We start from the raw sequence: 12,858 nt of genomic DNA on the forward strand, positions 1-12,858 counted from the left end.
AGGAAAAAGTGAAAACAAGAATGAAAACTTGGTTCGCACTTACTCTCTCCGTTTCGATTTATAAGGTCCACATGGAATTTTATGCCAAACTTTACTTTGACAAAAATTTACATTGGTAATATAAGATTATTGCGGCACAAAAGAGATATTGTTGGGTTCGTATTGAAAAACTCTTTCCAATGGTCTAACTTTTATACACATATATTAAATATAATTTGAATAATTGTTGATCAAAATGTGACACAAATTTCAATAGAAGCCTTATAAACCCAAACGGTCAAACGGAGGGAGTAGAAGGAAAATATGAGGTCAAAAGACCATGACTATTTTTTTTTAGGGGCAAAGACAATAGGCTAAAAGCCTATTGCCATGTTAATAGAAAAATGAGTATATGTACAAAATAAAAAGGAGAAAAATCATCTAAAGGAAGCTACCCAGGCTTCAAAGCCTCTGAGCCTTTTTCTTTTAGCTCTGTAAGATCATGACTATTAAGGTCTCTCCCAACTCTAGTGACATTGTACATGTCATCATTTTTTGTGAACGTGTCATGTAGTTAACGAGCAAAGAAGAGTAAACTGTCTCTTATGCTAGATACTCTCTATTGATGCAAACCACACAAATACAATAAATATCTCTCATAAATCTACTAAATAACAATTAATTTACATAGATAAAGCATTGGGAGGATTATATCTTAACATTGATCATACACTAAAAAACAATGCATCGAGAAATGCCTAGTTGCGTTTGTAGTATCTAGGTGACGATTTCACAAGTTCTAGGACATAAGTGAGACCTGAAAAATAGTTTGAGAACCTAATTAAAATACACTTTACACTTCTAAATACAACCAAATCTTATACCGTAGAAAAGGTTTGGGACAAAACACAATGAACATAGCCCCTCTGTGGTTGGGCTTAAAAGTGGATTTTGAGTTATTTAATATTGTTAGATGATGGTATAACAAAAAACCAAAGGCAGAAGCACCTAAATAGGGGGTGCTTTTGTGACTTGTAACCCAAAACTCAAAAGGCACTTTTAATCCCAACCAAACAGGGCCTGAATTTTAGGAGGGAAATATTTCCCTTGGGAATGATCGTGCCCCAAATCATCTTCAACATAAACTTATCATTTTTACATAATTAGCAACATATGAACTCAGTTACATAGACGTAAGATCACCTATAGTTATTCAGGAACCGGTATTTCCTCTTGTACCAAGTCTTGTAGTCTTACTTTCCTGAATCATATGGGCTAAAAATTGCACAAGCACTTTTTTCTTTCTGAAAATCAAAGGTATCCAACTTACAAAACCTTGACGTCGATAAAGTTTCAGGTCGAATGTTCATCGACGAGGCAGGCCATACATGTGCTCAATCGAATCAATGAATAAATCCATGTGCAGTTCCATACTCCCTCTATAGAATTACAACAATTTCTGAACCTTAATATTGATGAATTAAATGCAACCTATGTATACGCATATATATACGTATGTGAATGGTCGTTGTGTTGTTGAAGCTATGCTGCCGGAAGGCTTGCGTAGGGATTATCGGCGTAGGCCAGCTTGTCGTTGCCTGGTCTAGAAAACACAATCTGTATATGCATAAAAGAGAACATATATGTTACGGAGTAGCAAACAAAATGTAGACTAGCTGTAGCAAAAATGAGTTTTTTTCTGCTCCCAAAACGTCAGATAGAAAATAAAATGTGCAGACATTATACTATAACAAGCACATTCAAAAGAAAGAGCGAAAAAAGTACATTTTGAATACAGGGTCGGTTCAAACACACCGAACAAGAGCAAAATCTGTTTTCGACTAACAGAGGGACAAATAATTTACCTGATAGTTCCCAAGCGTCCGTGACTTGAAACCAGCAGCACAATACATGAAATAGTACTCCCATATGCGGATGAACTTGTCGTCGAATCCAAGGGCTGAAATCGCACTGCAAATTCACATTCACGAGCAAATAATATGTAGTGTTATATAAGCCTTGTCTAGATTCATGTTTTGACATGGATGAGACGGATGAATGTTGCTTACTATTTGTTGGCAAAGAAGTTATCCCTCCAGCGTACCAGTGTCGGATAGTAATGGTATCCGATGTTCTCAACCTGCTCGATGCTGCAAACCAACAAACAACGCATCTCCAAATTCAGTAACTAGCTAGTTCACAAAATACTTCTTTTTACAGGGATCATAAGGTATATTCATAGATGAGTGTTATCGTAATGAAGGTATTATCTATGTAAACTCTGTTTATACCAGAGTCTGGATGCAGCGGACATGGCAGATGTGATCCGGGCCAAGGAAGGCAAGCACCCCCCTGGAAAGATGTATTCTTTTATAAAGTCTGAACTTCTCCTGTATTCCTCATATCGTTCTTCTGGAATCGATATGAACTACATATATACATATAGACAAACAGTTATTTGACTTCAGTTAGTTTATGGTAGAAGACATAGCGAAGATTGGCAAGAACCTGTAGGACAAGTAAGCCATCTTGAGCCAAGAGAGACTCGCAGCAGCCGAAGAAATCGTCCATGAATTCATGGCCAACCCCTTCAATCATCTCGCTGCATGCGTCGACAAGAGGTAAATATTTCCTTTGATTCAATCATATTCATATCAGCACAGCATCTTAATACTACTTACCAAGATATGATCCTGTCATACTTACGGAGAATTGGTATTTGACGGTAGTCACAAAGCAGGAAAGTTATGCGGTCCTGAACAAACACAACATATCGACGTTGTAAATAGACAACAGAGAGGATCACTTGCTAAATAGGATTAATTATTTCAAGGACATTTTAATCATTAAGCATGTTGAAAGTTCTACAGATAATTTAGACGTGTGGCTGGAGGTAGTATTAAATCACATTATACCTCTAAACCAGCTTCCTTCACTTTCATTTGTGCGTATTTAAGTTGCTCCTCAGACAATGTAATCCCTGTGTATTTGCAGCCAGTTTGCTTCACCACTTGCATTGCTAAGCAGCCCCAACCACTACCAATCTCAAGAACATGATGATCCCGCTCCACCTTAGCCTTACATTATTGCATATTCATCAGATCATGTGTGTACGCATGCATGCATATATTTAGCATATCTTAATACTTATATCAGTAGAATTACCTTGTCTATTAGGAGGTTAACTTTACGTAGCTGGGCTACTTCTAAGCTTTCATCCTCCACCTACAAAGATTTCACAGCATTTTATTCACATGCTGTAGGCACAATTAGTAATTAATAATGCAACCAATCAGACGATTGACAAACCTTGAAGATGGCACAAGAGTAAGTCATTGATGGATCCAGAAAAAGCGAGAAGAAATCGTTACTCTGCATCGGTTTGTGATTTGTCAGAGAGAACATCCAGACAGCGATGAGAACAGCAGGAGGAAGAGGACTTATGAATTATAGTAATGACCAGATCATAGTGCTGAGATATGTTTTGGCGAGTTTGTGTGACAGTATTCTTCCTCGAGACGTGGCGCAGGAAATATTTAGCAGATGCAATCCCAGCTGTTAAAAGCAAGGGCGTCCACCAACCCCTGCCAATTAACCATACAATCAAATACAAGATGATTGATTGCTTCAAAGTTCCTAAATGTTAGTACCTTTTACTGGCTGCGCTGCTACTGCTCTTCTGTGTATCTCTGTTAGCAATGAGAATCTGTGGCGAAATGGCTTAATTAAAAGATGAATATACATGGTAAGCCCCATGAGCCGATTAGAATGTAGTTTTAATTTACCAGGAAAAGATTCAGAAGCCCTTCTCTCTTATCAACAAAAGAGAAATACCCGTTAACATATGCATCTGCCAAGCCAAGGTCTGCTTCAGTTGCGACCTGAAAAACCATATGCCCCATTTTCACATAAGATAAAGTCAGGAAATCAACCATAAAAACTTGAGAGAAGATGAGAAGAAAATAACTGAACCTTCCAGTAGAAGAGAGGGTCATGAACTCGCAAGACAGATTTGACAAGGCACTTTTTGTCTACTTCACCGAAACTGAACATAGTGCCACCTTGTTCAAGAATGCTGGGGGCAAGGAAAACTAACCAAGTGAGGATTTTTTATCATACAACACCCGAGTCATATCTGGAGTTTGATGGAAGAACTCACGTCAGGTTGCCGATGGTTATGTATTGGTTGAGAAATCTTGTTACTAAAAGACGAGCCCCAGCTTCGGTCCATGATGGAACCATCTGTTTTGGGTTCAGAAGAAGGTCAATCTTCTTACCGAGCAAACCTTGAGCTGCAGATTTCCCAGCCTGCTCACATCGATATATGCAACACATTGGTATCTGATGCAAACATTTATGAAAAAAACTAGAAAGAAGGTTTTAATGGACAGGGAGTACCTTAGAACCGTCTTCATGGAAGCCATAGCCTGCATAATTCAGGAGAGAAGGCACCTAATTGAAATATATGAAGTAAAAAACATAAATATATGCCGAAAGAAGAAAATCAAGGCGTTACCTTGATATGCCCCGCAGAACCATATTCCTCTTTTTCCCTGGATTTGATTAAGCTCCAGAGAGGCCTTCGCAGCAGCAACGGAGGGAACAGGATGGCTAGTGTTCCATTTGAGCAGGACGTGATCCGGGACATGAGGTGGATTTAATGTCACCAGGAAAGGCCTGCCCTTAGATTCGATGTTCTAAAATTTTCAAGTAAAATATTTGTTTTATACGAGAGTAAGAGCATTGCATACAAGAGTATCAACCAAAGTAGCTGATGCATTGCTGGCACTCAAGTTTTACCTGAAGCAAATTTAGCCAATAGGTAACAGAGACGCCACTGCTAGTCGTCCCCAGAAAGTTCCAGGCGCTCCATGCCGATGAGTTACGTGGCATCAAACTTTTGTCGCGATGGAGGTATATATCGCTGCAATAATAATAGTTTGGATACAGAAACAACAGAAGAACAGTAATAATATACCTAATAATAGTACTGTATAATTTTTTTGACTGCGAATAATAATAAGAATTTAGAGTAGACAAAACCACTCACCTGTAGACATACTGGAAAGCACCTAGAATTCTCAATTCCTCGTGTGTTGCTTCATCTCGTAGCATTCTTAGAGCATCAGGTGCATGTGCACCGAATATGATCTTGTCGTACACCTCCTCTGAGCCATCCACCTCCAAGACTCTATGACCTGCGGCCAGCAATGAAGTGGAGAAAACATCATTTGGAGGAGAAAAATAGCGACTAAAGTGAAAAAAGAAATTAAAATGTATGAAGTACCTCCTTCAAAACTTGAAACAGATTTGACTTGGCAGTTAGTCTTAATCCTACAGCCCATGCTTTCCAGTTCTTCCCTTACCTTGTATATATGCAGATGAATATGGTCAAAACACTACACTCTAGCAGATGACAGCTAGTCGTAGAAATTGGACTAAGTACCTTATTTACATACGAATGAGAACGGCCCTTTATGGTGAGCCACTGGGGGCGACCGAAGATCTGAAGAAGGTGATGGTTGCGACAGAACGAGAGCACAAAGAAAGCAGAGAAGCCCAGGACTCCCTGCGACGGGCATGACCATATGCACGCACATATTGGGATCAGGTAAGCCTCTTGGAAGAGCTGGGAGTATCCATGCATCTTGATGAATTCCCCCAGGGTCTCGTTCCGGTCCAGGTCAGGGTTGTTCTCATGGTTACTGAGGTAGCTGAGTACATCCTCCTTGAACTTGAGTATCTCACGTATCATGTGCCAGAATCCAGGGCGGAGAGCGTTGCTCTTCTGTGCCAGGAGGCCAGAGAGGCCATTCCGGCTGCCCCACTCACACCTGCCGCCACCAGAGAGCTGTGTGCTCACCGATAGGGACATGTCCGATGTCTCCATCTCCACGCCGAGCCCTTCAAACCATTCTAGCATGTTTGGGTATGTCACCTGGCACGTGATTTCAGTTTCATGCATGATCAGCTGTATATTAATTAACTAACAGATATGCTACTATTCCCAAAAATGGAGTATTTTGCTCATTCGACCTCTTTTTCACTCACTTTAGCAACTCTGATCCCTATCAAATTTTGCAGAGACTTGGTCACAGAATTCAAGACGTATCAAACTTTAGCAGTTTACATAGATAGTACTCCCTCTGATCCATAATAAATGTCGCTGATATAGTACAACTTTTATTATGGATCGGAGGGAGTACTATTAGGTGTCACATGTAACACATGTACACAACTACACATACTAAAAGATGCTTGCTCTCACAAATTTTGACGTTTTGGACATGGATATTGTCTCAAGTAGTATTCAACTTTGACCATTACTTTTGTGTGAATACCTTAGTAAAATCATACGGAGAACCATACATGAAAATGAAATATCGTACTGCTCAAGCAGAAAGACACAAAATTTCAATGTATATAAAAAGACAAAACTTCAAATTATGATATTGAAAAACTGTTTTACATGAAAAATCTAATAATTTTATTTTCACTTGACCAGTCAAATATTTTATATATGTTATTAGAGAATGCATAGATAAGTTTCACTGCAGACTAAAAGACCATCAGTTTTCTGACTACGGTAGCACGTGCAAGTTTGAGATTTGCAAATATAGCTTTGACTAAGAATTAAACATTCCTGCGCGACGTAGAGTGGTCAGGTCATCTCCTATTAAAAATGCCCCTAAGGGCTAGTCCGGGTTGGTGTTGTATAAAAAAACAGAGGAAATGATATTTTTTGTAACATCCCAATTTTTCTAATTTGGATGTTATTACCTTTTTCATGTCACATGCATATCATTTTGCCCATATTTGAGTTTGGAGATGTCCTTACAATTTAACAGGGAGTTTATTTGGACCTTAAAAATGATTATATGCATTTGTTGGAATTTATTTGAGCCGCATATGCATTAAAAATATTTTTATAAATTATATTCCACGAGGAAACTAAAATTCCTAAATTCCAAACAGGTATTTGGAATTTCAAGAATTTTCTGGAATTTATCCGATGCCGTTTGGTATTTTATTTGCCTTATTTGATTTTCTGGCGATTTAGAAACCCAGAAAAAGCTATTTTTTATTTGTTTTTCTTTTTATTCCGCGGAGTACGTTTTCTCTACATGGAGGCGTATTTCCGTGAAACCCGACGTTTTCACTTAAGTGTACCGAAGGGGTATCTTCTAATGTCATCCATCCATTCCCCATCCAACGGCCATCCTTCCTTTTCCTTTTTCCTTTTTTCTTTTTCTTTCCTTTTTTTTTCTTTTCTCCTTTCTTCTTCCTCAGTCCTCACGCACGCACAGGCTTGCCCGTCCTGGCTGCGTCCATGGCCAAGCCCAGCCCGGCCGCCACTGCTGCTCGCCGGCCCCGCCCCGCCGCCAAGCTTCGCCGGCCTCGCCCCGCAGCCCCGCAGCCCGCGCTGCCCCAGCCACGGCCGAGCCCGAGCTCGAGCTCAGGTCGCCGGCGTCCATGGCCGTCCACCTCGAACACCACCCTCCGAACCGTTTTTCTCCGTGATTTCTTCGCCAATTCGTGACCCACACGGCAAGGAATATACTCTCCTCTTATAGATAGGACGAACAAAGTTTTTGATCACTTGCTTCGCTCGCCCTTTTTTGATCGGTTTTTTTAATGCAAATAGATTCAATCTAGTAATTTATATCCCAACAAGATTGAAACCATCCCGGACTCTATCTCGTCCGAATTTTAAGCGAAACCGAATCTCGTTCAAATCTCACCCGCCGCCGGCCTTATCCCGAGCGCCCCGAGCCCTATAAATACCCCCAACTTGACGCCCTCGAGAGCCCCGAGCAATCCCTCGAAACCTAGCTCGAAGCCGCAGTCAATCTTGCCACCAATTTCAAGTTTCATCGCCATTTCCAGCCAAAATCCGGCGAGCAATTCCTACCGCCTCGCCCCAAATTAGCCCGAGCCACCGCCACCTTTGGAACCCTATCGACGCCTAGAACACCATACACCACAGCCTTGCCTCCGGAAACCTGTGTTTCGCCGACTCCCATCAACTCCGGCGAACTTCATCTTCTCCGGTGAGCTTTCTTGCTCTGTTTTCGAGCTGCAGTCTGTTTTGATTAGCCTACTTCTATACTCCGTATCTTTTGTTCCGTAGATCCTATTTAGGAAATTCTTTTTGCATCTGGTAGCTTACATCTTGCTCTATAAATTAGACCTCTTTAGAAGCCCCGTCTCAATCATCTTCAGCAGTGCATCGTCGTTCCAAATCGGTATTCCCAGTAGTCTGTTTTAGATTAGATACCTTTCGACGTTCTTGTTGAGTAGATTGTAGACCCGTTTAGGTTGTAAGCTTCTGTAGTTTGACGAGTAGGTCTTGTGTTACACCCTGTTAATTTTGTGCACCTTTTGTAGGTTTAGATAATGACCTAAAAGTTTGTCAAAAACTAGCTACCTGTTAAAAAGAACTACACCGGTTTAGTCTAGCCAGCACTGTTATTGATTAGACACTTTGTAGAGCTTAATGTTTAAAATCTATAAACCCCTTTTGATTTATTCTTTCTGTAATGTAAACATTGGTTAAAACTCTACACCTCAGAACACTTTTCACGTAACATGTAATTAGATTACACTACTAGATTAATAATTGAAAATTGTATTCACAGAACCCTGTTTTTGATTAGCTACTTTCGTAGGCTTGTATCTTGTTTCGTAGCTCCGTTTTAGATGAAACTTTCTGTGTTGTAAGCCTTAAGTTACGTTCTTAGTTTCAGTACCTTCCGTACCATTAGTTCAGACGTGTTTCGACAGTCCCCTTCCCGTTAGATTCGCTATCTGCTTTCAGCTTGTAGGTTATCATTTGTCTCCACTTGGTTCCAAATCTTGTTCCTAGCCTTAGATCTGTGCTTACGGTTGGATTAGTATTAGTTGTGCCTTGTTAGCTGCTGCTCTAAATTTAAGTTTGTGTAATTCTTATTCGGTTCTTATTGGAGTTATTATTTGAAGTTGTTGAACAAGTTATTCATTGTTGCTTTCGTTCTTCGCGATAGATTATCGCGAGCGTGAGTGCGAAGAGTGCCAGGGAAATTCTGATCGTTACAGCAACTTAGGCTCAGGCAAGTGGATACCTTTGATCATCTAGAATCCTATAATTTTTGCATATGCTACTTTGTTTACAAGTTGTAGACATACATGTGTAGGTTTATATTGTTATGAAGTATTTATAAAATGCGTTTGCAATTTATTAGCTATGTCCTAAGTAGTATGCCTATAGGTTATTGTCATGCCACCAATTACCCTAAGTTATTACTTGTATGATTTTACAAAGTGCTTCCTACATTATTGTATCGGGAGGGACCCAAAACTATTTTCAAAGCATTAAGTGCTCAAAATTGAGTCGTATGTGTTTGGAAAAATGTTCTCGAAACAAAACCTAAAAATGTTTTCCACTGGGCGGAGTGGTATGTCTGAGACCATTTTTGGTTGTCGACAAGGGCGGCATCCAATTCAGCTCTGCAGATGCTCAGGAATTCGGTGGGGACCGCCGTCCAAAATCTAAAAGTTCAATTCTTTTCCAATGGAACCCAAAAGCTTACCTGTACAACCACCTGCTATTATGGCTCTGGCTTAGTCAAGTAACTAGCGGGAAACCCTTACTTGGGTATCGTCATCCGGAGAGGGGCCAATGTGCTCATATGGGGCGGGCGGTGCCAGGATTAAGTATAGGGGGCTTCTAGTGAAAGACTTCGTCACAATCTTTACCTGTTGCGCACGCTTGTCGTTAGGCAACACTTTGGACTGATTGTGTCTGGTGGGTAAAGTGTACAAACCTCTCGAGAGTGTCAATCTAATCGATTAGCCATGCCCTTGGTTACGGGCGATCTTTGAGCTACTAAGTCTGGTTAAGAGATCTTCTAGTTTTGTTTTCAAAAACCAAAAACTGTTTTGACTCGATGGAAGCATCCACAGAATGAGTATCTACTCGATGGATCCCACAAAATGGGTCAGGGAAATCAAGGGTTGCTATGTGAGTGCCAGTTTGACCCAGAATACATAGTTAGGTCGTGGAGATTCCACAGAAAGACCATATCTACGTTTGGAAACTATTTTCTATGAAATTCTAGATTTAGAGTTTTGCAAAGAAAAGCTATTATGAGTATTTCAAAATAAAACTTGCTGTCTTGACAAAAGAACCATAGAAGCCACTTAGGAACTATCCAATAAGCATGTACTTGCATTTCTCCTAACCTCACAGGTATTTACTTGCGAGTACATTCAATGTACTTATCTGCACCTATCATGTGCAGAGAGTGATAATTAAAGGAAGGAGGCACGCAGAGTCGCGAGTCTACATTCAACTTGCCTGTGGCGGTGGATGGAAGCTCATTTATCTTCATTTGATATTTTTAGACTTTCGTTGTGTAATAATACTCTGGATTGTTATCTTTTATGCGCTGTAATAAAGACATGAATTGTGATATTCATCGTGAACTGTGGGTACTAGCATTGATCCAGGGACTAGTACTATAAACACAGGGACTAGTACTATAAACACAGTGATTCCAGGTCCTTAATGGTCTGGGTCGCCACATTTTTCGTCCCTCAACTATTTTTCCCCAATGGTCAATAGCATATACTTTTCGCCCCTCACCCCAACTTAAGTGGTTTCGTAGCTGACGTGGCAAGTTTGGACCGAAAACTTACCACTGGGACAAAATGTCAACCCTCGACCAATGCCACATCATCTGCCCAATCATCTCGAGACTTAGAAAACCCGAGTCAAAATAGAAAATACGACGCAATAAACCGACTAAAGAAGTCAATATTTTGACACCGGCAAGTTTTCTGTCCAACTTTGTTATGTCAGCTACAAAACGTTGAAGTTGGGCGAGGGACGAATAATATTCGGCACCGCCAGTTGAGAGACAAAGGTTCCCTGATTCTAGAGTTTGATAGACCAAAACACTAGCTAGACTTTAGTGGCAGGTCAAAGCTAGACTTTACTGACAGACAAGGGGAGAAAAATATTCTTTCTCTTAAAAAAATACAAAATATAATTTTCTTGGAAAATAACATTCAACGCGGGTACTATTTTACCACGTCTTCCTAGATAAAGCAATGCACGGTAGTACATGTGAGTAACTGGTTTAGACGAATCCTTGGTAGGAATGAATTGATTGATTCAAGATGTGTACAAAAACGTTCCTATTTAAACTTGCTGTAGAAGGCACCGAACGTACCAGATGAAATCCACGTCATTTATTTTGGGACGGAGTGAGCAGTAAATTTGGACTTGTATGAGGGGGAGACCACAGCTAAGGTAGCAAAGACGCATACAAGCAGGAAAGAGCAAGCGGCGGGAAGCTAATTGGCGTAACGGCATTCAATACATGATATGCGTTATGTACTCCTTTGTTTCATTAGTAGTCCCCGTAGATAGAGAGGTACGGAAAACGTACGTTGAAGATAGATCGACACGGAGGGAGACGCATGTCGGCATGTGCAACACACCCGGGCTGGCCGATCGTGTCACCATCTTTCAGTACAACCTACGTACAGGGAATGGGATCGGCCGGTAGCAATGAGCTAGCTTGTGCGTGGACCATACGTACAGCTAGCCCATAGCCATAGGGGCTGGATGCCAAATCTAGTCGTGGCGAATGAAAGTGGGGGCTCTTGCTCCTGTTTACACATGTGTTGTTGCGCCTCAGTCTGTGTGTCCGCATATACGTCCAGTCCAGTCCAGATTGCCGTGCGACATTTTGTAAGGTGGTAGCAGCGTCCACGTCGACCGCCGTTTCCATTCACCTACCTTGGACAGTACTACTTTCCCAATTTCCCTTTGAATAACAGATTACAGATGGAAACTTGACGAACCGGTGAATGAACAAGTAATGCCGACTAATCCCTCCCGGATTAAGCAAAGAGAAACTAAATACAAGAAGGAATTAATAAAATGCCTCCATTTTTTATATTAAGAAACATGAGGAGAAGATCCAGATAATCAAATGCTAGCCAGTTTAAAAAATTCAGAGGATCGAGTACATACATACGTATATATGGCTTGTTCTAGCACGTACGTGAAGGCAGGAAGAAGCCAGCCTATACGTACGGAGAATGGTACATGAGGAGGAAGGAGCTGCTGGTCCGTCCGTACGTACCCGGTTGAAGACCATGAAGCCGAGGTCGAGTTGGACGCCGTCGACGTCGGCGGTGCGGGCGTGGCCGCCGAGCCGCTCCTCCGCCTCGTACACCGTGACGCGCACCCCGTTGCCGCCGGCCCTGCACAGCTCGTGCGCCGCCGCCAGCCCGCTCACCCCGGCGCCCACAACGGCCACTCTCGTGATCTCCTTCTCCATCCCGCGGCCCCTCCTCTTTGATTTACTCCTCAATCCAAGCGTGTGTGCGCCAATGGATGGAGAGAAATGGGCGAAGGCGACGGTGGCATTGGCGGCCGGGAGGGAGGCCAGCTGAGATATAGGAGCCGGCCCCGCACCACAGCCGCGTGGATAAGAAGAGGAGGGAGACGAGCCAGCGAGTCCCGGAGGGTTTGTTTATTAGATTCGCGGATGGGCCGCATCCGCACCTTTGTTCCACTTCTCACGGACCTGGACGGCCCGGCCCAGCACGGAGAAGCCGAGCGAACAGAGCAGAGGCAGGCCGGCGGCGGAGGAAACTGAACAGCCCAGGGTAGCGCGCTCCGGATGCGTGCGGAAGAAGGGGCGGAGGGAGGTAAGAACCAGGGCCATGGCCAACGGGGCGATGGCATGATTGAAGATGTGGGTGGCATTGGATGGAGGAGAAGTGAGGACGACGGCGTCCGGCCGGACTTGGGGAGGACTGAGGAGGAATGGAGGATGAGCTTCCCTCACTGATTTTGGTCTGGGTTGCCGAGCCTTTTAAGCA

The 12,858-nt window shown here is 42.2% G+C and overlaps 1 protein-coding gene across 2 annotated transcripts; it reads right to left on the bottom strand.

Moving 5' to 3' along the window:
• Window positions 1–1,250: 1,250 nt before the first annotated feature.
• On the bottom strand, window positions 1,251–12,475 carry LOC100842201. Of its 2 annotated transcripts, none has more exons than XM_003580958.4 (21): window positions 12,114–12,475; window positions 5,426–5,917; window positions 5,267–5,345; window positions 5,030–5,177; window positions 4,780–4,903; window positions 4,496–4,676; window positions 4,378–4,406; window positions 4,139–4,287; window positions 3,952–4,054; window positions 3,765–3,860; window positions 3,630–3,685; window positions 3,440–3,563; window positions 3,289–3,351; window positions 3,145–3,204; window positions 2,895–3,056; window positions 2,661–2,734; window positions 2,488–2,581; window positions 2,271–2,407; window positions 2,049–2,129; window positions 1,845–1,950; window positions 1,251–1,596 (listed from the first exon to the last, which is right to left on the bottom strand). In XM_003580958.4, the coding sequence occupies exons 1-21, from the start codon at window positions 12,309–12,311 to the stop codon at window positions 1,522–1,524; spliced, it is 2,631 nt and encodes an 876-aa protein (XP_003581006.1). In that variant the 5' UTR covers window positions 12,312–12,475; the 3' UTR covers window positions 1,251–1,521. The 2 variants fall into 2 exon arrangements, with proteins under 2 accessions (XP_003581006.1, XP_024311257.1); XM_024455489.1 differs by lacking the exon at window positions 12,114–12,475 and adding an exon at window positions 11,412–11,459.
• Between the last annotated feature and the right edge of the window lie 383 nt (window positions 12,476–12,858).

This window comes from Brachypodium distachyon, chromosome 5 (genome assembly GCF_000005505.3).
Source record: "Brachypodium distachyon strain Bd21 chromosome 5, Brachypodium_distachyon_v3.0, whole genome shotgun sequence".
Taxonomy (NCBI): Eukaryota; Viridiplantae; Streptophyta; class Magnoliopsida; order Poales; family Poaceae; genus Brachypodium; species Brachypodium distachyon.